The sequence below is a fragment of the Sprattus sprattus genome (genome assembly GCF_963457725.1).
Source record: "Sprattus sprattus genome assembly, chromosome: 10".
Taxonomy (NCBI): Eukaryota; Metazoa; Chordata; class Actinopteri; order Clupeiformes; family Clupeidae; genus Sprattus; species Sprattus sprattus.
Window position 1 is genome coordinate 27,070,840 of NC_137908.1, and position 26,391 is coordinate 27,097,230.

General features: G+C 44.2%; 1 protein-coding gene across 2 annotated transcripts; it reads right to left on the reverse strand.

The window, feature by feature from the left end:
* Positions 1-2,959: 2,959 nt before the first annotated feature.
* Positions 2,960-25,552, reverse strand: LOC308371447 (protein FAM107B). 2 transcript variants are annotated; one of them, XM_080846347.1, is made up of 5 exons: positions 25,423-25,552; positions 14,381-14,441; positions 8,579-8,807; positions 5,076-5,226; positions 2,960-4,690 (listed from the first exon to the last, which is right to left on the reverse strand). In XM_080846347.1, exons 1-5 carry the CDS (start codon positions 25,444-25,446, stop codon positions 4,571-4,573), a joined length of 585 nt encoding a protein of 194 aa, XP_080702473.1. In that variant the 5' UTR covers positions 25,447-25,552; the 3' UTR covers positions 2,960-4,570. The 2 variants fall into 2 exon arrangements, with proteins under 2 accessions (XP_080702473.1, XP_080702474.1); XM_080846348.1 differs by lacking the exons at positions 14,381-14,441; positions 25,423-25,552 and adding an exon at positions 12,939-13,105.
* Between the last annotated feature and the right edge of the window lie 839 nt (positions 25,553-26,391).

Here is a 26,391-nt window from a genome sequence, read left to right on the forward strand (position 1 = left end):
TTAGCACCATTGATGAACTGCTTTGATGAAATGCTTTATAGGTTCAACAGGAATAGAAATACATGTTTATGTTTTAAAGTCCTTAATCTCTGCACTATTTAGGCAAGGCTAACAGGAATGTGGCGCCTTAAATGCCTGATTGAATTTCTCCTGACATTTCTGACATTTAAGACCAGCTCTGATACTTAGGACCTGCTCACTAACAGTCACTGACATTGTTGCTACAACTGGATCATGTATCACATATCAATGTTTCTAAACAGCACCCAGAGACCAAATAAAATCCAGTTTTCAGAAAGGCCAACTTCAAACCTAAGATGTCTAAATATATCTACATGTCTAAATATTTGGGTACTGCTTTTAGCTGAATGAACTGGGTGCCTTTCAAATACCATCCTATTGCTACTTGTACATAACAAATAACAAATTCAGGGTTTGCCCTTGTGTCTGCTCAGTACAGTAGTATTCCAGACCTTGACTCTTCTTGCACCACACCACACCACACCACACTGGCTCTCTCTCTGGGGGTAGCTTCCCCTAAGGGCGTTTGCCCCAGGGCTACATGCCTGAGCCCTGATCCTCGGCCCCGCTGTCAGCTCCCTAGGCACAGACAAGAGACAGTATTACATCTCAGGAGGAACATTTTGACAGACAGACAAGCATAGGAAGTAAACAAAAATCATCAGTGTGAGGCAAAATATGTTAATCAGTTCATTAGGATTGATCTGAAATGCATATAAAAGACACCTATTGCTATCCAGTTGCAATAGGCCTAATGGTACGGTGAATATCTCTAAATAATACATAGACATATACTGAGAGTATGAGGTATTTCACCAAATGTCTCACCAATTTCATTCCATTTAATGACCCTCCAGGGAAGGCCATGTTAAAGTTGTGCTCCTGGTAATCACAAAAGATATCCATCACATCTTTTTCACTGGATTGAGCGTTTTTAATGGTTTGAAATATTTGTTTTTGTAGATGCAATTAGGAAAATGTTTGATCTTTGAGACTGAGGTCACATGTTGGTTATCTTTAAAGCTATATTCCATGCCAAATTAATTTTAGTGCATTCATCTACACACCAGGAGAATTACAGCAGGAACAATACACACATTTGCAATTATAATGGTAATGACAGTAGCTGTTAAAAATGTAATTGCTTTCTAGAACCAAACTGATAGAAATAGCAATGCAATATGTGGTCTTACATAGTCAGAGTTGTCCTCAGGAACTTCTTCTGACTCACTGCTCTCCGAACTGCAGCCACTGGGGAAGCATTTGGCTGCACGTCTCTCTCTGCCACCTTTCAAAAAGTCGCTTGCCGATGACTTCCTTAGCAGAGCTACAAAGGGATGCAAATCTTTTAAAGCCTTGAGGCACCTTGTCATAATACACAGGACATTAAATATCAACTATCTCATATGGCTCATAATAAAGAACCCCATAACGTTCTACTGGAACCAGAACTCCTCAGTATATCTTACCAATTATTCACATGCCATTTGGATTCTTTAAGTAGTCAATAGTATGCTGTGTGCTGCCTTTGGTACCGTTTGGCATCAGATCTCTTACCTGCATCACAGATGTAGGTGGTGAGCATCATGAGCAGCAGGGAGGCGGCCGAATCAACGTGGAGCCCCATCACGACTCTTTTGATGGAAGTGCGCTGGCCCAGGAAGCCACCAGCGCTTTGTACGGGTGTGGGGAAGAAGGCCACACCCCTACCTCCTGCCAACACTCCCGTCTGTCAGCCCTGCAGAGGAGCCACCTCCCTTCTCCATCATCCCCCTAATGGACAGACGGAGCCACAGGGAGCACTCTTATTTCCATAGCCTTTAGACTCAGGTATGCATGGGCAGGCCCGATAAGGGGGGAACACTTTAAGATGGAAGCAGAGATTCCATATATTAGCCCAGGTGGTGAAGGGAACACACTCTGCCAGTAGGGATTTGGAAAGCAGAGGGGGCAATTAACCGGTGCTTTTGTTTAGCCCATGTGAGGCCAGCGGGAGACAGGGCTTCTTGTTCAGAGGTACAAGTAACTCGGTTAAATGTGTGAAAGCTTAGGAGCCTGTGAAAACTACAGCTCCCACTCTGGCTTTATGTTGTTTGTCTGATGTGTTTTGGCCATTGTGGAAAAAAAAAATATCTCAGTCTTTCCTCTCTATGGACATCTTTATCATCTCTTAAGCTGTCGTCCAGGTCAGCTACCATTCATTCCAGGTTCACCTGCAGGTGCGCCACAAACAATTAGCCTCCTGTTTACCCGAGCACAACAAATCGGATCCTGAAGATTCATGGGGATTATACAGATTGGAGGGTTGATAGTGCATGTTTTTGGACAAAAGGCCCTGGGATGCCCTATATCGTATTACAGATTTAAATGCCTGCCGTAATTAAGACTCTATCAAGATGTCAGGTTAAGTCAAGGATGGTGACCCTCCATAGTAACTCTGGCATGAGTAAAAAACTATCCCACCAATTTGTCTATATTTACATCGTAGGACCAGGGAGGTTGGAAAAGATTTGATTAGCTTCTATTCCTTTTGATAAGCTGTTGGAAATTCTTATTTCAAGTCATTGGTTTGTAAATCTCTGCAGGAAGTACTATTGGTTGCTGGGTCTTTGGCCTAAGAAGAGGGTGGCTGGCTCTTTCTAAATGGATCCAATAGAGAAGCTGAACTTGATATCTCATTGTAGACTCACTGGTGCGTGATGGCGGAACGTAACATTCGAGCCACAGCGAGAGCCGCTGCCGAGGACAGAGAAGGAAAGCAGGAGCCCCAAAGGAAGGTCGTCTGTTTTGTAAGTTAACGCCAGGTTGGCCTGGTCCTCTGTGGTGTTCAGTCAGAATATGAATGCATGTTACATTGACTCTCCCACAAAAACATACTCAACGATTCTGAGTAGTTCATGTTTTATTATTGTAGAAAGTATTACATTCTTTTCCTCTTGTCATTTTTACAGACATAATTTGATGTTAAGCACTGTACATTTAAGTGTGAATTGATTAGATATTTGATTTGACACACAAATAATCCCCCCAAAAAACTAAATAAAATAGGAACAAGGAAAGAAATATCTACAACATGTTCAAAATGATGCAAGTACACAGTTTGACATCAAGTGGCTTGAGGACAAGTTAAAGGCAAAAATAACACTCTATCAAAACAAAACGGAGTGCCCAGAACACCTTGATAAAGTAGTCTTCTTTAGTGTACAAAGCATCTGACCGGTCCTACTGAAACTGTGATAAGATAAAGTTAGGACGGTATATCTTATAAAAATCAGTGATATGCAATTTCACTTTAATGATTAGTACAATTTACAATCCTAAAGGGCCCACTTAGTCCTTTTTGTCTTGTAAAAAACTGCCTTGACCACTGACTTTAATTGTCATACAAACCTAAATAGTTTGAGATGGCTAGAGAAAAATGCATCTTTGAAATTCAACACATTGATTTTGACGCTGAAGCACTGCAACCATTGACTGTTGCCTGTATGCCTCAATCAGCTTTGTACGCCACTGCTATGCACAGCGGTGAAGGCACTGAAGTGGAGAGAGGCAGAAGTAGTCTCACCTCACTCTCACGCACCTGACCTGATCTAGGACTACATAGACCCACTATATCATGATTGTGCAATGGCAAATAACTATTCCAGGGCGTGTTTACAAATTATGACAAATGATGATATTTGTGTTCCTTTCAGAAGGAGAGAGAGTGTATTTTATCTTTATTTCTGTGATTCTAAAAAAAAGTGACTTGTGCCGATTGTATCTGGTGAGGAAAAGTATTTTAGGTAGTCTCTCTTTCAATGCGTCTTCTTTAGGGTATTTGGCAGCTGTGAAATTAACAGTCCTCGCACTGTGCATGGTTTGATGATAACACTGTTTTATGTCTCCTGATGACTTGCTATCAAAGGCTGTGACCACACTGTTTGCAACAGCTGGCATACATTAAACAATGAAGTGCCTTAATACCAAGAAATCAGGAAATATTTCTGGGTCATTGCAGATACGTCTGTCACATTCAGAGAACAGGTTCATTCCTCTTCCAGCAAGATATAAAATCTCCACACATTGACCTAACTCTTTCAGATTCGCTGAATTATCATAATCATTTTACACTTCTTTACTGAAAAAAACCCCAACATAGAAATAGCATTGCCAAGTGTTTACGCAGGTTTACACTGAACATTCTGGTCTTCCATCAATGTTAGAACATAGGACATATATAGGACATATCGTGTTCATTGTTTCTTTCTCCACTTCGGTCCTTTCTGTTGGTTTAGTCAGACTGAGAAAAGGTCAATGAAGAACGGCAGATTTGGCCTCACCCATCCCAGCCCGTGCAGCCATGTGTGTGTGATGCTAAAGGCACTAGGGGTGGGCATGGCCAGCCATGCCAGGGCGGTACTGTACAGCATCTCTTGTGTGGCACCAGCCGCACACAAACATACACACACACACGTGCATTTGTGTCCATTCACACAAGCAGAACAGAACACACACAGCCTCCTCCTGTGCTCTTCTTGCAGGTTTAAGCTCTCTGACACGTGTGTCTTTACACCTCCTTCTCCTCCGTGTTCAGGAATGACGTCCTCCTCAAGTTCTCCTTCACCTTGATGAATTCCGGTGCATTCTTTGACCCGCCTTCCTGCTGTTCTTCCTGTTCGCGCTCCAGCTGCAGCACAAACAGACGCGTTTTACCAAACAGCACAGTGAGCTGAAAACCCATCATTTTGTAGGACTACAAATCAGATCTTCCTTAACCATCTAACAAACAAAGTTTAATAACACCATGCGGCGGTTTAGAGTGCAGTTTTCAGACATTGCCAATTACACAAGGTATTGAGGCATAATTCATTTTAAGATGTTTTGCTTCAACAACAAACAAGACAATGTGAACTATTCTGCGGCTGTTGCAGAGCTAAATATTGACAGGTAGTGATGTTGTAGTTTTGGTCACAGTGACACACTTAAGCCTGGAGCAGTGCTAAAGTGCTATTCCCCAGAGCAGGCCTTTTAGTGTTAAATGTGCTAGCTAGAAGGTTAGAGACTTTTCACACCTCCTCCAGCTCGCGCCTCCTCTTGAGAAGCTCCTGCTCCAGCGGGGAGACCTTCTTCCTGGCCTCCTCTTCCTGCTTCCGCTGCTTGATCATTTGTTCCCTCTTCCTTTGCTCCAGGACGCGCTGCAGCTCTGGCTTGGTCTCCACCCCCCTGTGTGTGTGTGTGTGTGTGTGTGTGTGTGTGTGTGTGTGTGTGTGTGTGTGTGTGTGTGTGCGAGAGAGAGAGAAAGAGAAAGGGAAAGACAGAGAGAGAGAGAAATCAGCACAGCAGAGTTGATGTCTCTTCATGCTCTTTTACTTTCCAGCAGAGGGCCCTCTTGTTACACTAAAGGACCAAATCTCACCCACTTCTGTTGATGAGGCCATCCAAAGAGAGAGCGAAGATCTAAGTAAATACTTCATATCTTCAAAAGATGAAGTCTGCTGTATAATGTTTTACAAGACATGTTGATATGATTGCTAATGCTACTATTAACTTCTATAATCTTGAGGATAGGTATTCTAATACTAGGTTAAAGAACGGTCTTTAGCTTGCCTGGCATGGAGTTTATATTCTGCTTACGGGGTGTTTATTGTTATTATGACAAACATGATGGAAAGCACACAGCAGAGGTATGCACATATGATGCGAGGTGACTCAGTCTTAATTGAATGACCCACATGCTTCTTGTCAGTGACAAGGCTTGGCATGGAGATCCTCTCTGCTTGACAGTTCATTGTCCTTAATAAACTTAATATTCGCTAGCTATTACTGGGGGAGCCAAACCCAAAATCCAGCCTCTGTAATGCCAACAGCTGCTAAGCGGAGTGTCAGTCTGACGATAACAGGTTAAAATACGCTGAATTCCCAATTGCTGTTCCCCCCCTTCTTTGCTGTTGCACACATACGCCTAAACTGTCCACACTGTGTCTCTCTTGACGATTCCTAATTAAATTAAGCGACTGTCTCATCCCACCTTGGGGAGGTGGTAGTCACGGGTCCTCAAAGGTGAGAAACTCGGGGAGTGTTGGGCTGCGGAATGCACAATTAGCGCCAGCGCTCATTTAGGCCGTGTCCGTCAAACTGACTAGACTGCACGGCAGCAACAAACAAACAAGGTGGCAATTAATGAGGAGACACGGAGTGCATCAGCCTCCCCCTGAGCAAACACTGCCATCTAAAAACACTTTAAACAGGTAGAGGAATGTCAATACCCTGCCAGCTAAACATCCTGCAGATTGCTAATATTGACTCCCCCTCCCTACCAACCTTCCTGAATGGATCTATGGGAAGGATCTTATTTCATCCATTGTAAAGGACGTTGACATTTGACCAGGTTTTGTGTTTTGTCTGTTTTTTTTCTCCTTCTTCTCCATCTTTATGTTTTCACTCCTCTTCGCTTCTCTCTCTCAGGCCCTTCTCTCAACCAGGTTCATCTCAAACACCAGTGTCACTCAAAGAGCCTTTAGAGGGGCCTTATCTGTTGAGTAGCAGTGACTGAGGACAGGGCGCAGCTCAGTTTGTGACCCAGTTCCTGCTTTCACATCTCTTCAGCTTATCTGGGCTTCGTCCCTGTCAGGGGTTAGCCTGAATGGCCCAGCTCTGATTAACTCTCTTCAGCCAACTCTCAGAGAATACTCCCACCTTCACCAACAACACACACACACACACACACACACACACACACACACACACACACACACACACACACACACACACACACACACACACACACACACACACACACACACACACACACACACACACACAAACACACACACAAACACACACACACACACACACACACACACACACACACACACACACACACACACAGAGACCCTTACTCCGACCCCCTGCGGTGCCATGCCAGCCCTGGTGCCAGCGTGCCCCAGCAGATACCTGCTTAATTGCGAGCCTGGCTCCCTGCCAGCCCAGTCTGCTGCACCTTCATTTCAGTGCCCGCAGCCGAGCAGAATGAGCTCCCTCAACTCCCAGCACTTGGCAGAGGAATTATCTGATACATGCCCGACCGGCGCAGCACGGCACACACGGCACTGCCGGTTTATTTTCAGATATAGTCACCCGGGGCAAGGTTTATCGTCTGCAAGTGGATCGATAGAGGAACTACATTATGTGGGTTTAAAAACCAACCGGCACCGATTTCGGAATACTCGAGCATGGCTGTTTTAAACTCCATTTTACGGTGTTATGCTTGGTGGCGGTAACTGTGGCATACAGAAATGGGAGCCGTAATGTGTGTGATCAGAGATGGTGGTGTAGTAACGGTTTAGTTTGGTCAGCTTAAGCAGAGCAGGGCATTCCCTTGTCACTGGTAATAGAGGACACACACACAATGACATGTTGATGTGTAAAGAAAACCCTGATAGGGATAGCGCATACGTTTATGTACGTGCATATATATGTGCATATGAAATGTATGTGAATATGCACATATGCGTGTGTTAAGGTGTGTGTGCATGTCTGTTTCTTTGTTTTTGTGTGTGTGTGTGTGTGTGCGTGTGTGTGTGTGTGACTGTGGGTGATTGTGTGTGTATTTGGAGAGCTTCTCTGGCGCTTCCTTAAGGCCCATACTCCTTCCTTAGCTCACTATGCACAGGCAGCAGAGGAGAGTGAAGGGGGGATAAAGGAGCTTCTGTAGTCCTCTCTAAGGGCCTTGAGTTCCCGCTGTCCTTGACTGGGGGCTCGGCTCGAGTGCTCAAGCTGAAGGGATTTGCCCAAACATTTCAGGGTGAGGGTGGTGGTGGGGTAAGGAGAGGGTGGTGCATTTTACTGGGCTGTTACCTAGCAACAACAGTACACCAGTAAGAGGGCTAATTTAGAGAGCCGTGGCAGGGCACTGGTAATGCATAATGGAGATTGTACTTGAGCTCTTTTTAATGTTAAGGTTTCTACTCTCGGTTTTACACTTAGCCTTCTCAAATACAATCATGATCCAGTGAAAAATCTTGTTAAAAAAATATTATGATATAATGAATGAATACAAACAAAAAACAATACATGAATGCAGTGGATATGTTTAGGGTCTAGGGAAACGACTGGTGTCATACCACAGGGCTGAAAGTTGGATCAGTTAGTCAAAATGATGCTTCAGAGGATTGTGCGGAGCTGTACACGTTGCCCACCATTTTATAACACTCATCTCAGCCCCATGTATGTGGATGATGTCATGTTTTTTATCAAGTGGTAACATTATTTGTCAGGCTGCCTCTCTTCTGCCACGCAGCCTTACATAACTGGAAAACGTATTTTTATTTAATCTGGGATCTGTGTTTGCGCCGTATCATCGAAGGGTATTAAACCAACCTATCACCCATCACACAGCACCGAGTATGACTTATGCCCTGGCCGTCCTCTATCTCACTGACCTTCTGTGAGGGATGAGGTTTTATATATATATATATATATATATGTGCTTTAATGTGTTCATGGCAGATGAAAGCGGAGATGGTGGTGGTGGTGGTGGGGGGTGTAAAAAGCATGTCAGGGTGTGAACTCCTACCGTTTCTGGTTCATAAGCAACTCCCTGTGGAGCTCCTGGTGGCTTTTAGAGGATTTCACTGGATTAACAAGCTTTTTGGGCTTGATGAGATCATCGTCCTCTTCCATGTAATCCGGCTGAGCCGCGTAGCTGGCCACTGGAGGGAGGTCTTGGTGCGGGTAGCTGCAAGGGTCCCTCTGAGCCGGCTCCGGTTGGGGAGCCTCCCATTGCAGGTCTGCATAGGCAGAGGCTAGACAACAGGCAGGCAGAGACAGCAAGAGAAAGAGAGGAAGAGATAGAGAGAGAGAGAGATTATTAAATGACATGTCTCTAGTCAGTTGTGTCCTCTGAGCTGCAGGTAAAGAAACCGGTCAAGAACGATCATTACATATGTGTAAAGTCCATGAGGCTTGTGGATAAAGAGCCCATAGATTTGACCATTTGGCTCATTTGCCTTATTCCACAATGCAAGCTCATATTTGCAGTCATAGGTAACCAAGCAGAAGAATGGTGGGTGATTCACTGAGCCACTTGAGTTTATTTATATTAGATACACCCCACAGAAATTCCTTGGCTGCCTCAGCCCCCTGTCTGTTGACTCTGGTGATTTCATAACCTCCAAACTGCCATGGGCGGGCAGCTGACACACCCTCCTTTCATTAGCAGTGTGTTTCCTTCATAAGCACTTCTGCTGTGTTAGTATGTGGGGCCTGGCCATTGACTGTGCCCTGCCCCTCCTCTGAGTGGCAGCTCCTAGGTCCCTCACCTCTATTGACAGGAGCTTAGAGGGGACCTGATCCTGGGGAGATGCTGGAAGATCAGGTGTCATATGCCAAGGCTGAACAATACCAGGCCTTCTCACAAGGAACCAAAGTCATCTGAGCTCTTCAATATTAGAAAGGCACCTCAGCTGTCACAGGACCTCCCTATCAATCCAAGCAAGATGAGCAACAGTGCAGCAGAGATTGGAACTAATGTGTGATTTCTGAGAATTATTGATGAACAATATTGCTAAGGGCCAGGGTATCAAATCCAAACTAGACATAAAATGACATGCAAACCTTTTTCTGTTTCAGCCAGATTAAATCTGAGGCATGATGCGGTAGTTGACAAAGGGTCAAATCCATTGTTTGTTGGACCTAACACCTGAAAGTCTGACTAAGCAAAATCAGGAATAAGAGGAGGTGTGGTGGTGCAGTGTCATCTTTACCATCAGGCAGTCAGTGGAGGACATTTATCTACTAACATGTGGTCTTCCAGAGCTATATTTCTTTCCTTCTGATTGAATCACAGCATATTTTAAGAAAAGCTCAGTCAGGCTATGGGCAATTTCTACACGACAGCGACACAAAATATATGTAACGCAGAGGTGACCATGAAGAACAACTGAACATGAATAAGGACCTGAACACAGATCTAGTCAAGGGTAATTTCTTCAGATTCAGTTAAAGCTTCAGTAGTCTTGAGATGCACTGCAGGACACTAATTAATCATCAAAGATGTGCAGCTTATCACGCCACAGAAAGACCACATAGGGGACTGTATGCGGGTGACCATGTAGGCGTAGAGATGTGTGGCTTCAGCACTTCCAGTCAAATGTAATTACAGTAGCCATCAAGAGGGCTCTCCACGGGTTACAAAGGAACTGATGTCTGAAAGCAGCTTACATCACAATGTATGTGTGTGTGTGTTTGTGTGTGTGAGAGAGAGTGTGTTTTGTTCATGTATTTGTCCAAACAGTAAGTCAGGCTGTGAATGGCCACTGAATAGACAGGCAATTTTGTTTTATGAACACACACATACTGTTCATCTGTGTGTAAAATAGGTGTACAAGGGGGCTGATAGCAGGTGTGTGCATGGTTGTGTCCCTCCATCTTTCCTCCAAGTAGCAGACACAGGATGTGGGAACTGCGTCCTTGCTTATGCCAGGATTTAATACAAATTGATCAGATCAGACATTGCCATAGCCTCATAGGGATGCAGGAAACCGGATCTGCTTGACAAATGTTCATCTGCTGTGCTGACCTACCATCTATGTTCCCATTGATTTCATATCTATGACACGGACACAGTGCAACCACAAAGAGCTTTGTGTGTCTGCTCAGAAAGTGAATATCACCCACTGCATTTTCACTGCATTACTTATGACCTTCGCTCTCCTTTACTGTGTGTGTGCAAACGTTTTTCCTTTACTGCAGCTAAGGTCTAGCCAAGGTGAGGCAGCAATTTATTCAATCCATCAGAATACATGAAACTATGTACATATTATATCTGTGAATACAAATTGTAAAGTGACATTTGGGTTTGCAAATACTGTCTTGAATGGATGGGTACATCCAGGATTACATTAGCATTGAAATATGGTAAGTCAGTTTAAATGGAGGATGTACGGGAAATCCAAAGTAATTATGAATATGTTTGATTGAAAAAAGGAGCAATTAATGGTTCAAACACACTGTGTGATGAGGTATTTTTATCAGTCTCTATTGTAGGTTTGAAAAACAAATGAGTTAACATGCAAACTGGACCCTCCTTGTGGGGTTTGCACTGGTGAAATACATCATACGAATGCAGCAAAGGGTGGGATGATGTCATATCTGTCCTGTCGGATGAACAGCACGTCAACAAGCTTCTTTTTTTTTCATTTTTGGCTCTTGTTATCTATAAACAGAGCTCTAACGGTTGCTATGGTGCTGTCATCTTTAGTTGAGGATGCCCAGAACTGACTGCCTCCCATGGGGTTGGGAGGGGGAGGGGGAAAGGGAGGGGGAGGGGGAAAGGGAGGGGGGGACTCTTTTCCCATAATAGTCTCTGAAGACTGACCCCCAATTCACCATGAAGTTCAGTCTCTGGCTCGGTCAGGTCTTTATCATGCAAAAGCACCAATCAGCCCCTCTCAAAAGACTCCTGTGCTGCAACGAACTACGTGCTGACAGGCATGAAAAGGGGAAACATACATTTCTATAGTATGTGGCTCTGTCTCTTAGATTGTTCAGGGTTATGAGATTTTTTTTTTTCAATGCTTCATGCATTGTTGGGTTGGGGAAAGTGGATAAATAATAGCGTTATTTACAGAACATTTGGTTCATGCATGTGTGTGTGCGTGTGTGTGTGTGTGTGTGTGTGTGTGTGTGTGTGTGTGTGTGTGCATGTGTGTGTGTGTGTGTATGTCTGTGTGAGAGAGAGTACAAATACAGCTAGATACTTGCATCCACTCCCTGATAACTGTTCAAACATGCTAAGTACACATGGCCACTGATGCGGTCTCCTCTGCCCTGATTTTGTTCATGGACTTTAGCTATTGCCACTAGGATCAACCAGTGAAATAGTGGGGTAAACGTGGCAGATAAGATTCACAGAATGCAAAGACTGAGGTGAAATGTGTTGAAGTTCTCTTTTCCCCTGTTGGTTGAGGTCTGGCAGGAGGTACTCCTACAATAACAGTACTTTATGAACACATCAGTAATATTATATAATGCCATCTCAGAGAGAATAAAATATAGCGTGCTAGCAGCTATTTTGACAGACAGACAGAACTCAGAAGATGAAAGGCCCACTTCTCACCTCGACGACTTCAAGTTCAAAGCTAAATGGCTCTCTAGTGTTTTAGAGGATCACTAAAATGCCCCGAGGTCATGTGGTTGTTAAAAGTTTGGGTTGTGAGCACTTCAGTGTGTAACTACATGACACACAAGCCTAGATCACTCTCCCTCTCCCATATTCTTTCAAGTCTGTTTTATGCAGGATTGATTTTGAGGTCTGGTTTGGGGGATCCACAACATCCATGACCTTAGCTCATCTGTGTATGGGTGAGGACCATGACTAAGGCCTCTGCTGTAACTGAAGAGATGCTTCTGCTCCCCCTTGAATGATGTGCTGGATCACTTTGTGTGCCGCCACACCCTATGCCAGATCACCCCCAAGTCACTCGTACAGTCCCTAACACTAGCATGGGGAGCAGGCACCACAGCTAGCCTTCCTCCACTGCTCCAAACAGGCCAGCACAGACTCACAGTCACCTCACTGATTAACCCAGCTTTAGCACAGAGAGAGAGAAGAGCAAACATTGAGCCATGTTTGCACTGTGGCAAGTGTAAGTTAGTGCAAGCATAGTACAATGTTCATCTGTCAATATGTACTCCATCATATTCAGCACAGATACTGAAAACGCCTTCAAGACAAAAAAAAATATTTATGACAAGTCACAGCCTCTGCGATGGAAAGCTTTTAGAGTGTGGTACAGCCACAGTCACAATAAACCAGCTAGTTATATTACATAACACATCAGTCATTATAAAAAAGCCACTTCTCACAGTGGTTAAAAATATGTTAGGAAGCATCACTAACCTCGCTGAGAGCAGTAATGGTGTTTCCCTCTTACCTGACTTCACCAGCCCTTCTCTGGGCCTGCCTGGTTGTCCCTCTGGAAAGAGACTGTGGCCGTGGGTGACTCTCTGAGCCATGTGTGTGTGTGTGTGTGTCGGTGAGTGTCTGCGCGTCCCTGCTCCGACTGTCAGTGCTGGGTCCCTGCTCTGGGACTTTACATGGCTCTGCAGGGGCTGGTCAGAGGCTGTGCCGCAAAAACTTCTCTCTCCCCAAACACACACACACACACACACACACACACACACACGCACACACACACACACACACACACAGGCACACACACATGTCTCCCTGCCCTCGCTAGTGTAAACAGTCACATGACCTTCTGGCACTCCACAGCCCCGCCTCTCCTTCTCTCTCTAACCTCCTACCCTCCCTCTCTCTTTCCTACTCTCTCTCCTTCTTTCTCTCTCTCTCAGTGTTTCTCTGAGCGAGCTCACAGATTCACGGGGGTCTTTTTGCAGTCAGGATTAGTGAAGTGCTTAAGCTCCCTTTCCTAATGCCTATATTAACCGTCTGTCAGCCGAGTGTTTTCATCTTAGGGCAATGGCTGCCGTACCGAGGCGTAACTTGAACAGCAGAGTTTTCACATGGCCCTACCCTCCCTGAAATTAAGAGAACAAAATGGCATGACGGCATCTAGACATGCAGACATTAATACTGGCTTAATTTGACAGTGTAAACATTTCGTTATTATGTTCATATCATAAGTTTCGTATCATTCTCTGGAGCTTTGGTGTAACTCTGATGAAAATGTATGACTGTGAATGGTAACATTAAAAAAACAACTACACCTGGCACATTAGTGTGTCAAAAAAGCAACAAATAAAGATTATAATGTAGATGCTCTCTACTCCAATGCAACTTTAGTGCTGGAGAACCCAGTACATGCCAAGTATGTGTAGTAACATACTATGCATGGAGCTCACAATCTGCTGTACTCGCTCAATCCTTAGTGGCTTTGATTGGGGTATGCGCCAATTTAATGCTTTATGGATTTATTTCTGTCACAATATTAAAAGTGACAAGGAGGACAGTCTAAAAAGTGTAATACGTGTAATGTGAGTCCACTGAACACATGTGCTGACCTGTAAGCGTTAGCACAGGAGCATTTAGTTTTTCTTTGTCGTCCATCCCAGCCTTGCCCATTTGCCCTGATAATAATTCATGAGTTTTCCAACCGGATGCTTGGAGACCTTTTGTTAGATTCAGACTCATTCAAAAAGATCTACACCCAGTCAGCACGTAACGTCAACATAACAGCATGTGAGGTGACCATGAGTATTTCATAGTGAACTATGGTAAGTCAGCACACCAGGTCAATTACTTGCTTGAATAGAGGAGGGACTGGCAACACCATTGTGATTCACAGGAGCTGCTCTGTGCTGCCTGAAACCCGCATTGTTCTCTAAGGTTGAAACATGAGAGCGGTCTTACCTTTGCCATTCAGGTGTTTTCCGTTTTTCACACACTGTGGCTCAATACTGTAGGCTTTCTTCTGCCAAAGCAGGTGGGATGGTGAAGTTGATATGGAAGAGGAAGGTGGAGAGAAGAGAGGAGAGGGAAGTTAAAGAAGTCAGTGCATTATGGAAGCCTGGTGCATGTGCATCATTTATGTGTGTGGCTTATCTTCAACCAGACTGCTTCTTACACTCATGTTAATACTTTAAAAAAGACATGGCTACTCTTTGATTCACAGAGCTAGGGAGACTACTTTCACCCCCCTGTGCTGTTGGAGAGACGTAAAAAAAAAAACACTGACAGAACCATTCCTCCATCCCATTCACGCCATGCTGGGTCTGATGCCCCTCACGTCTTCTCACCCTCCTCCCAGACCACAGAGCCCCTCTTCCCCTTCCTAGCCCAAGCGCTGAAGACACAGGCACTTCACAGGGCTGAGGCAAATCCCAGGCAGCCCCCTTTGAGATGTACTCATGGCTGACTGAAAGGATATTGTGTTGTCGTGTACGGTTGCTAGGAGAGGCCTTCTCAGGCTTGATGCGGCGACAAGGCCCTCACTGTCCTCCTTCCCCCCTTCAGCATTACTAATGGGTGGGGTGGGGGTGGGGAGGGTGGTGGTGGTGGGGGAAATGGGGGGATTCCTGTTAATCCACTGGTGGGACATGAGGTGAATTCTGTTTTTGGACATGGGTGGAGGAGAGGGTGGGGGTGGGCTGCAATGAGGACATAAGGCGGGCTGAATGAATGATGAATGATTTTTCTTTTCTCTCAGGGCGCTGAAGTCTCAGTGTGCGTGGAGACGGCTCGTTCCCAGAACACTCCCATGTCAAAAACGTTGTAGATGTGCAATTAGTGAACGCATGAATAATGCATGACATCAGTTGGAAAAGTACATGACTTCATGACACTTTCAGTCACATATTGCATTCCCTTTCCACCGAGGAGGAGCAGAATCCATAATTGTTGGAATAATCCACGGGCCTGTAGTTAGTGTTACGTTTCAGAGGAATGAATTAGTGTTGCACTAATTTTCAACACAAGCCTGTGTTTCCACGCCCAATTGGATACAGGACGGTTCTAAGCTGTATTATGATCAACGGGTGCCTTCTAAGACGGAGTAAGAAGAAAATCCTGGGCTAATAACAATGGAGTCAAGTTGAAATGAGCTTAGCAGGAATAAGAGTCTATCCATATTTAGTTCAGTTCTTTAGCATTTCAGTATGCAGTAATATGAGACAATGCCTGTCATGTCTTAAGCAGAGAGGAACAGAGTTTCAGAAGAGGATCTGAGGACTATGAAGTATTTACTTATTCCTCAGCACTTGTAATGGCATAGTATAGATGACCATTCCTGCCGCACTGCCGTTAGTTCAAAAACATCTCTATCATGATAATTCCATAAGGAGAACATTATAATTTCATTTGTCAAACATCATTGGCTTCAGTAATTAATAACCAAACCTCTGCAGTCTCATGGGTATTTAGCAGGCCGTGGCCAAATCAATCTGGCAACCCACTATGGTCCTTCACTCAGTAACCTGGGTCAGGAAACAACATTACTCTCCCAGGTAATCCGGATGCTTCAGTCCCCCTTCTCATGTATTCAGTTACTAACAGCGGTCATTGGACCTCCTCAGTCCTGGCCCCTGTTTCTGAGTTCCCTTCATCTTTTATTAACCTGCACTAGGAGAGAGAGAGAGAGAGAGAGAGAGAGAGAGAGAGAGAGAGAGAGAGAGAGAGAGAGAGAGAGAGAGAGAGACAGAGAGAGCCCTCATGCGCTTCCACACTGATATTGTAGCCATGATAAGTTGTGGACAAAAAGGTTTTTTAAAGATTTTCTTCCTGGTGCGCCACTCCTGTTTCAGGATGCAAGGGCTTGGGTTTCCCAGACAACACAAACAATTATCAGGGGCCAGTGACAGGACGCGCTAAACTAGGCCAATCATACCAGAGCTCAGAGAACTCCAAGAAAGATCCTTGCCTTTAATATCCGTCCAAGTTATTTAAGAGCCCCATGAGGGGTGTTTTAAGTGAGTGTTGCAATGGGGTCCCCTGATGGGATGAAAGAGCATGGAGGGGAAAGGGGGGGGGGGGGGGGGGGGCAGGGGTGGAAGCAGCTCTTGGGGGCCTGCCATTAAACCTGTACTGGGACCTCTTGTACAACACCGCCGGCGTGTACAAACAACCGCATTGCGGTCCCTAATGGCACTGCCTGTTTGTCTATACGGTGAGCCAGGACTGACGCCGGCCACCAGATGCCCAGCACATCTGTGCCCTCCCCAGCACCGCACCTCTCAGTCAGAGTGGCCTGCCAGTGGCCTGCCCCACAGCAGCAGGTCAACACAGCGGCCGCTAATCTTGGCATGGGAAAGAGATGTAAATACACGAAAAACACAACCCCCCGTCCTCCCTTCCCCGCCCCAAGGGAAGTATGAAATGGAGTCTGTCTATCTGGGGCAAGTTTTACAGATGTTCACAGTTTCTGTGATAGGATGGGAGGAATCTTGTTAAACTGCAAATTGTGTTCTCTCTGGCAACAGGTTTTAGACGAGAAGAAATCTGTGTGTGTGTGTGTGTGTGTGTGTGTGTGTGTGTGTGTGTGTGTGTGTGTGTGTGTGCGCGTGTGTGCGTGCGTGGGTGCGTGCGTGCGTGCGTGCGTGCGTGCGTGCGTGCGTGCGTGCGTGCGTGCGTGCGTGCGTGCGTGTGTGTCAGAGAGAGAGGGTTTATATAACAGGTCAGCCTTATCTTTTTTTTCTTTCACTGTCCATTCTTAAGCTTTCATGTCTGTAAATCCCAGTTGTGCTCTTTGTTCTGTGTGGGCAGTGGCAGACCTCTTGATTTCCGAGATCAAAGTTCTGTACACACGCATACACACACACACAAGTCGTTTTGTTTTCATGATAAATTATTGATATGCACCAAGTCTCCAAGTATTTGGAATTCTAGACTATCAGTGTTTTCTCTTTCATTTATAGATTTTAGTTTTTCTAGAAACAATCCCTATGTTTCGGCATCTACACAATATTCTTTAGTTAATGCAGATTTTAATCTAGCTCTGCCATCTAGTGGAGCAGAAGGAGACTGTTAGCTGGTTTGATAAAGGTGGATTACTCAAGCATGATTCATTACAACTAATGATCAAAGTTCCATCTGTCAGACCCCAGCTAAATCTCATTAATTACGGATTGATTACCTTTCCGTTATACATCAGCATAAAGCCACATCTACCAGCTCTATTTGCCTAATTTACTTCTGGAGTAAATCATTTGTAATTGAGTAAGTAAATGTCCAGAAAAGTAATTTGCATATTCCAAATAAAAAAGGGTAATATTTATATATATCATTTCCCATAACAAATTATGTTTTTGGTGTTTAAGTAAGATAATCTCCTCAGACAATTTAGGTGCAGGTACAAATCATCAGTCCTTCATCAGTCATCGTACCCGGCCTGGGGCTGTGGCAGTCCGAAAGACATTGCCAGGTCCCAGGTGCCTCAGAGATGATCCCAACATTTCAGATTAACTCACATGTAAGATTAGGAGAGGCCAAGCAAAGGGACATGTATGTACATTTGTGTCACTGTGTCACTTTCGTCATCCACAAGCTTTCATAGCTGCAACTGATGTGAGAGCCGGCTAATATCTGTCTTTGGAACAGAACAACATACGACTACAGCCTTTGTTACAGCCAGATTTACCATGTGCACATCTTCCCTGTTGGTTTCATAAATCACACTACATATATTTGTACGTACATGACACAGTTTCACTGCTCCATTTTCTCTATGATCAAACTGAATGAAACCAGAAAACATCATTGTATTGTAATATTTAATGACTCCCTGTATGACTTAATAAAGTTGGTGTCATTAACAGTCAATTATCCCAAAAAAAACGCCAACAAAGGATGAATTGTGCATGAAATTGCTATGGTGCTGTTGCCTCAGTAATAACCCTTCACTGGACAGATAAACCCCCTTGTGTCTGAAACTGTAAACTCATTACTGATGATGTTGCAATGAGGGGCTAATTATCTGTAGGAGCCTCCCTCATATGAAGTATTAGCAATTCAGGCAGGATTATTGTAGCTTTGCAGCTTCACACATAGCACATTTCCCACAGAAAATTGATTGTTTTGTCTAATGTAGTAATTTTACAGTCCGGGACAGATAATTATAGAGCATAATCATAATAGCCAGGGGCGCAGATGGTGGTGGTGTGTGTGTGTGTGTGTGTGTGTGGGGTGTGGGTAAAAAAAAAAATCTATGTTTGACAGTTCAAAATTGAATATCAAGACTGCAGTGTTTTTTTGGTGTAATTTATCTTCAATGAACGAGCAAAATCATCAAGAAGATCATCAGAATGAAGCTGTCTGAAAAGGTATGACTCTATAGACGTAAGGGACAATGAGCTGAGACATGTGCGGCACATGCTTTATTTATGTTTTATCCTAAAAGGGAAAATATCCACTCACCGAGGAAGTATGTCTCTGCCAAAAAGTGCCACAAAAACATTGGGGAACATTGACTGCAGATTGAGCGCATGTAATGTCGTTTTAAAACCCGATGTTAACTGACTGATTAAGTGCCCCAAGAAGTGGTTTATGGGTTCCCTCAGCTCGACCTTTGGTCCGCTTGGGTTTGATCCCTGAAAAAGGTCCGTGATTAACACAAAGAGATTATGATATTTCCTGTGCTTGTTCTATGACATAGAATACACCAGTTAATATCCAACTCATACATTTTCGAGCTTCCATATGCATCTGTTCTGATGGAAAGGTGGTTCGGTTGAAAAGGTGGTTGATAGTAAGTGGCTATATGAAACTACAATGGTTGTCAAACACAGTACCTGAGCTGCACAAGTCTTTGGCGTAAATGCGACTTGGAGTAGGTTTGGAGTAGTTCTGTTTTAATATGACATTTGCTTTTTACTATTATTTACTGCATTTGTGCTTCAAAAATGTTATATGTAACTATAATTTGTGAAGACTTTTAGAAACAACCATTGTTGATATTGTAAGTTTCTAGACTTTTGCTGAGGGAACCCATGGTGGTGCTAACGTCCGGGTTGGCTTACAAAAAACACGTTGTTGCGGGGGGCACTCAATGTAGAATCCAAATTTTACATACAGTGTAAACAACGATATTAAATAATTACCCTTAAACAGTGTGCCAGTGAGCAACAACATCACAATGTGCATTTAGTACTTCATTTGAGCTAGCTAATAAGCCCTTTTTATTCCCACGGCCACACCATCCCGCGTTTTGAACTAATAGTTGTTTTGAGCTAATAGTTAGCTAGCCAGTGGCAGCTATGATTTAAGCATCATTACTATTATCATGACATATTGTTCAACCCACTGTAGCTAGCTCCCCCTTTATCCTACACCCCTTTCACAAAGACTGCCCACAAACAAATATTGTGAGTGCTGAGTCTGGGGGACCCTAGTGGTCGGCTTGCAGATATTTTGGGCCACACATTTAATTTCACTGTTGGGAGGGCGGGGAACAAACAGAAACAATTCTTAAGATCCATTTCTGAAGGGGACACAAATGATGCCATCAAAAGTGCTGGTGCATTAAATGCATAGAAAAATCTCTTATAATTGTTATATATAGTAAATAATTGATTGGTGATTAACGATCAGCAAGTCATTACATAAGTTTAACTGGACTAATCTCTGAGTCTCCTTCCGCAGCTTTATTTGGAAGCAGCCTGACCCTCAAGTTAAACAAAACAATAAAGTAACAGTTTGATCATGTATGTTGACCAGTGTTGATCATGTAGGCCTGTGTTGATCATGTATGTGGACCAGTGTCGATCATGTAGGTCTGTGTTGACTCTTGTTTACCCATGGCTTCATAAAAAGTGAGTATCCCATCCTGACTTTTTGAGTGTAAAACCAGTAGCCCAAAATACACAAAATGAAAAATCTCCCCTGTGCCCCTGATAATGGCTAATAACTACGTTTACCTCAATGTGTTAGCCATTGGGAATTCCATATTTTTTTAGTCCCGAAATAATGAAATTATTCCTCAGTTCCTCAAAGATACAGTTTCTAAAATTGTGAGTCCAGTCATGTGGTAATGACTCAGGATCTTTGTGAAGTGTGACATTCTGTGGTAAGGCGATGCTTGCTTTCTTTTTATCTCCCTTCCTTCATGTTCTGGGCCTTTGTGGTGGATTATGCCACTGACTGAGCAGGTGACTGCTGCTGTGATCTTTTGCCAGGATACTCTATTTGACTCCTAATAACGACTGTGGGATTCCAGCCCAAACATCAGGATTAGGCATCTGTTCATCCACAACATTTTTGGAGATGAAATGAAAACAAAGTTTCTTTTGTTCAACATAAAAAATAACATTTTTATTTGCTATTTTTTATCAAATCAGTTCTTGTAGGGGCTTATTGCTTAACCTTTATGTAAACAAACCCTCAGATTAACTGAGTGTGAAATACATCAGCACTGTTGTTAGCATCTTTCCCCAAATTTAGCAATAGCTGTCAGTATGTTCACTCAACCATGCTGCCACTGAATAATAGACACAGGCAATTAACATTTGAAGTTTGCAATGTTAAATGTCTCGGGAAGCAGGTGTTCGCATGGAAACTGAGGGGTGTGTTAGAGAACATTGTATCCTAATTGCACTTGCAAGAATACAAACACGAAGCCTGGAATAACAGCTCCCTGCATGTTTCCACAGCACTATCAGGAGGGATGAGAGCGAGCAGAGCAAAGGTTTGTAGCACTGCAGGGATAACAGGTTTGCATGCCATCTGTGCATCTCTGCTGCCGTTCATGACCAGGTGCACCAGGAGCTAGCTGTCTCATTTCTCAAGTGGGAGAGAAAACTAACAGAGCTTCCTCCTCTCTCGTGACTCCTTCACAGGCCTCCCCCAGTTACTGGAGTGGATTGGTACACCGTTGGGAAGGATGGGATGGATGGATATTTTATTAATCGAATAGTCGTTACATGATACAAAATTGAATAGTTTATGTGACTATCTACTTGTCTTAGAAAAATATATTTCCCCTTGTTTTTATTAGTACCTCTGGTGGTAGTGCACCTAAAAGTTGTTTGCCAACCGCCAATAAAAAAAAAAGAAGAAGACCAGCGTTACCGCCAGGCGCTGATAAAACGTGTTAAATGCAAAGCCAACGACTACTGCAGCTGTCAGAGAGTTCTGTGTGGAATGAGGTGATTTAGTGAGCCACACAGCACGAACACAACAGTCTCTTCTGCACAGTGGGTATGAAATAGATAAAACGTAACATTTGACAGGTGTGGGGTGTTTTTTAAATAATAGTCTAAAAGTAGGGGAATAGTTCCCAGCGATCCTCCCTCCTAGCTTACACCAAAAAGAATAGACTGGATGCACGCTTCTCATGCCAGGTACCAGATATGGTTTTTGATCTGAGATGGTGCCCAAGAACACCAGACCCCAGACAAAGAATTGTGTGCTTGTCAGATGTTAACCAATACGGCAATAACGCCTACGATTGTGTATTTGGAAGCAAATATACAGCCTTTCCAAATGGTTTCAAAGGTACATTTTAGTGTGTAACTCACTAGGATGGGGAGGACAAAAAGCTTTCTGTGAAGGTGCAGTAATCATGGTGCTGTTTCAAGGATGTGGCTCAGACTGGGGAGCTCTGGCTGCCTTAATCAAGGCTTTGGTTCAGGCTCAATGGTTAGCACAACACAGCAGTCCCTACCCAGGCTCTGTTCTGATAGGCTTGCCTTTTGTCTGTGTTTGGGATCAAATAGTCTTACCGTGCATCAGTATTGATCTAGCCAAGACCAGGACGAGAAAAAAAAGCAAGGCGTATTTGCAAATTGTAGAAATTAGTGAGAGAATACCGCTGATGTAAAAAATAACAAAAAAATGTGGATTGTAGCGCTGGCAACTGTCCACTCTTGTATTTCTTTTTCTCAAATGAACCAACTCACACACTCACAAACACACTAATGCAAAGATTGTCATGCACCAGTGATCAGGGGTGGATGAATGAACTTGAGGGCTGAGTTGCTAAAGACAGACACCCTCTTATGTATACACAAACGCTGGCACAAACTCCAGCCTCTGAAAATAGACCTCTGCAATTTAAAACATGCCAGACAATGAAGACATCAACATTTCCAGCTTTTGTATTTGTCTGAAGTGTCTAAACAAATTACTACAAGGGAATTCCATTTGAAGAAGGACAGCATTGATTTTCAGCACTCGCAGTCCTCGCAGAAAATGTGCATTTTAGTCTTTATGATTACCTTAAGCATAACAAAAGCGAAAGCAACATAAAAGAGAGGGTCATTCAACATATCGAGTTTTTGAACACAATGACAAAAGGGCATTTTATGGATACATGTGTAGGCTACAGGCCATAAGCAGCATGCTTGAGTTTACAAAATAGCATTAACTGAAGATGGATTAAGAGAACTATAAAGTCTTTCAGTCTCTTTAGTAATTTGTTTTGTCCAGAAACCAGTGGTGAAACTGTGCATGACTCAAGATACTGCATGTAATCTTTGCAAATGCTGTGTATAATAACTCTCTGTTTAATGACTATCTCCCAATGACAAATCCTTTGTCCAGAGAAAGGACACAAACAGCGCTAAAACGGAATGTTCATGCTTCACGAGTTCAGTTCCTCGCGAGAGGTAGTAATTATTTTTAGCTTGACCGTTAGATAATTTAGAAAGGATTTTCTCTGATTGCCTTAATCTCCCTCAGTAGGTCTTTGGCACAGGAGGCCTCCAGTCGACGTTGCATTTAGCGGCAGGCAATCACATGAGCGTTTCGAGCGGGCTTCTTGCACAGGGGTAGCAGCATGCCTAAGCGCTGTGCACTGCAGTTGGATGCTGAGGGATTAGGGATTCAGCGAATTCAAATTCCCCGCAGTCACATGTATTAGTCCCCATAGCGTTTTGGAGTAGTTTTCTCGCATCTGCCTGGGCTCAACATCAGCTGGAAAGCACATGTTAAACGAACCATGCTATTCAGCGGAGGCCTAAGAGGCAAGCTAGGGGGAAATGACTTATCATAAGCGAGTTCGCCTGCGTGGGTTGAGTAATTCATATGATCAATTCTTCTTAAATGAAATATGAGAAGGCCCTTCTGAAGAAGGTGCATTTATTCAAGGTTATTGCTCTTGCTCATTCTGAGCGCTTACAGACAGATATGTACACTCCCTTCACTCATTTAAACACACACACACACACACACACACACACACACATACACACACACACACACTCACTCACACACCCCACACACAAACCAAAAGAGAGACTTAAACAGACAGAAAAAATAAATCCTTTAGTAGATAGTTCTCCACACACCATCATCAAAACACTGACTTATCTGTGAAACAGAAGATGCCCAAAAGCTTGTGCCTTATGGCTTCTCCCTCCATTCCCTTCCTTTGCCTGGCCCGTGTATGCGGGTGAAAGGCAGTTGTTATGCTATGTGGGCCGGTACCAGCACACTGAGGTCTGGTCTGGGGCATTCAGCTGGTGCCAAATGAGCCCGGAAGCTGGCACAGTGGATGAAATTACAGCTCTGACGTGCTCTGACATTTCCAGCACTCTCCAAGAGCCCTGGATGCCGCTCTTTGCCCTACACTGCTTTGGCTCTGCGCTTGAATACTGAAGCACTCAAGGCATGTGTGTGTGTGTGTGTGTGTGTGTGTGTGTGTGTGTGTGTGTGTGTGTGTGTGTGTGTGTGTGTGTGTGTGTGTGTGCGTGCGCGCTTTGGCTCTGCGCTGGAATACTGAAGCACTCAAGGCATGCCTATCTGTTAACCCCTGCCACCCCTGCCCTGAACACAAATTAGGACTAGAGTAATCTTATCATAGAAGCAAAAACAGAGGAGAGGTAGGTGAAGATACAGACACACACACACACACACACACACACACACACACACACACACACACACACACTCATACACACACACTCACACACACACACACACACACACACACACACACACACACACACACACACACACACACACACACACATGATGAGATATAAATTGTATACATCGAGGGTCTATAGGTGGCAGAAGGAGAGGAGAAGGTGACATGATGGCGACCTTAAGCAGATCTACCATATGGGGTTAAACGTAGGCAAACTGTTAGTTGGGTGGGGTGGTGTGGGGGATTGAGTTCAGTGACCATGTGCTGTCAGGCTTATTGTTAGCCCATGCACAGTAACAGACCGCAGTCATATCTGACACTGAGGTTAATGCACACTGCCCCAGTGGAAAGGCAAATCTTAATTACACATGTGTTCCTGAAATGCAATCTAAACTATTCAATAGATGCTGGGAAGGGTCTCGTGTGTTCCCTAATCCAACTACGACTCTAGAACCAGCTGTCACTCCCAAAGCTCTGCTTCACACACACCCTTGAAAGACACGTCCCACCCCATTGCTTAAATATTTGCGCTTATAGCCACTCGTGAACCCTGTAGGATACGGCTGGATTATTTAAAGAAAAGCAATGAGTTCACTGGTTAATGAGAAACCCTCAAACATCTGAAGAATTTACTCTCGCCCCTGTCTTTCGCAGCTTGCATTCGTGTTGTGCTTGTGTGAAAGTGAAACATTGAATGGCTGTCTCCCTCTACAATGGCAATGGCATGTTTTGAAGATTTAGCCAAATAGGAGATCTCTGTTAAGTCATTGTGAAAATAAACTTTTAATTCAAACCACCTACTTCAACCTCAATGAATGTTATGTACATACAGACATGTACTGTATCACCAAACACTGTACTGTATAGTCTCAAATACCATTAACAAAAGTAATCTCACAAACTAAACAAGACAGTTTGGAGTTATTTGCAAGCCAACAAAGGGGCTTTAGACCTCAATAGAAGACAAGCAAGACAAAAAAGGGCCGGGTCTTTCCGTCTTTTTTAAACCCTTGAACCAAAACAACCACTAAGAGCAGGACAAAAAGCAGTAGAGCTCTATGTGTAACATGTCATGTCAACCAGGCAGCCCACTTACTTTCTTTCCATAAGACGCCCCCATGCTCTATGGCGCACACTCCTCTGCCTGCTCCTTGTCACCCCGTGAGGTGCTCTTCTGCTGGGTCCCAGTTTCTATTCTTCTTTCCCAGATCCTCTCTCTGTCCAGCCTGGTTAGCAGGAGGGGAGGGTGTGTGTCTTGGGTGTGGGTGGGTAGGGGGAGAGCAGAGGGAAAAAAGATCCTTCTCACACTCTCTGGCACCTTGACAGCGGAGAGATGGTCCGGAGGGGGCTCGCTCGCGGAGATATTTATAAACAAGACGAGCTGACGGGGTCCTCAGGGCGACAAGAGCAGCACTGTCCACGCAGATGCCGGTGCACCTGAACTATGATGAGGTCATCTCACAAGCTGAAAGGCGTCACAGAATCTGACATGGTGCTGGGTCAGTGCGCGTTGGAGATCAAGCCTTTGAGGGTGTGTGTGTGTGTGTGTATAGGTCTGAAAGAAGGACAGAGAGACATAAGGAAAGAAAAAAAGAGAAAGTGTGAAAGAAAGAAAGGGGGAGAAAGACAGAAAGAGACAGACAGAAGAGAACAGAGCGCAAGTGGTATCGAAGTGTGCACAAGGCAAAATCACCTATCCAAGTAAGACGCCACTCACCACCTGTTGCCAGCCTGTACTCTTCTCTTAAAGGACTTACAGGCACCAGCGAGATTATGGTAATTGCCACTGACAGAGCAGGAAGCCTTAGATGGCTCGGCCACGGGGGCACTTTCCAGCACACCAAGTCATTGAATCACTGATCAGCTGAGAAGGCCAAAGTGCAACAGGACAGGGAGTGAGGAGGGGTCTTTGGAATCTTTCTCCTCCCTGCAATGCTAGTCCCAGTGCTGTCTTTTCAAGCAACGGTCCAGACATGACCTGCTTCCCTTGTCAGTGAGCTGCCCATGCTCGAAGGGCCAGGCTGCTGGGATCAGCCATCACTGATTGGACACGCTGTCCCCTGGG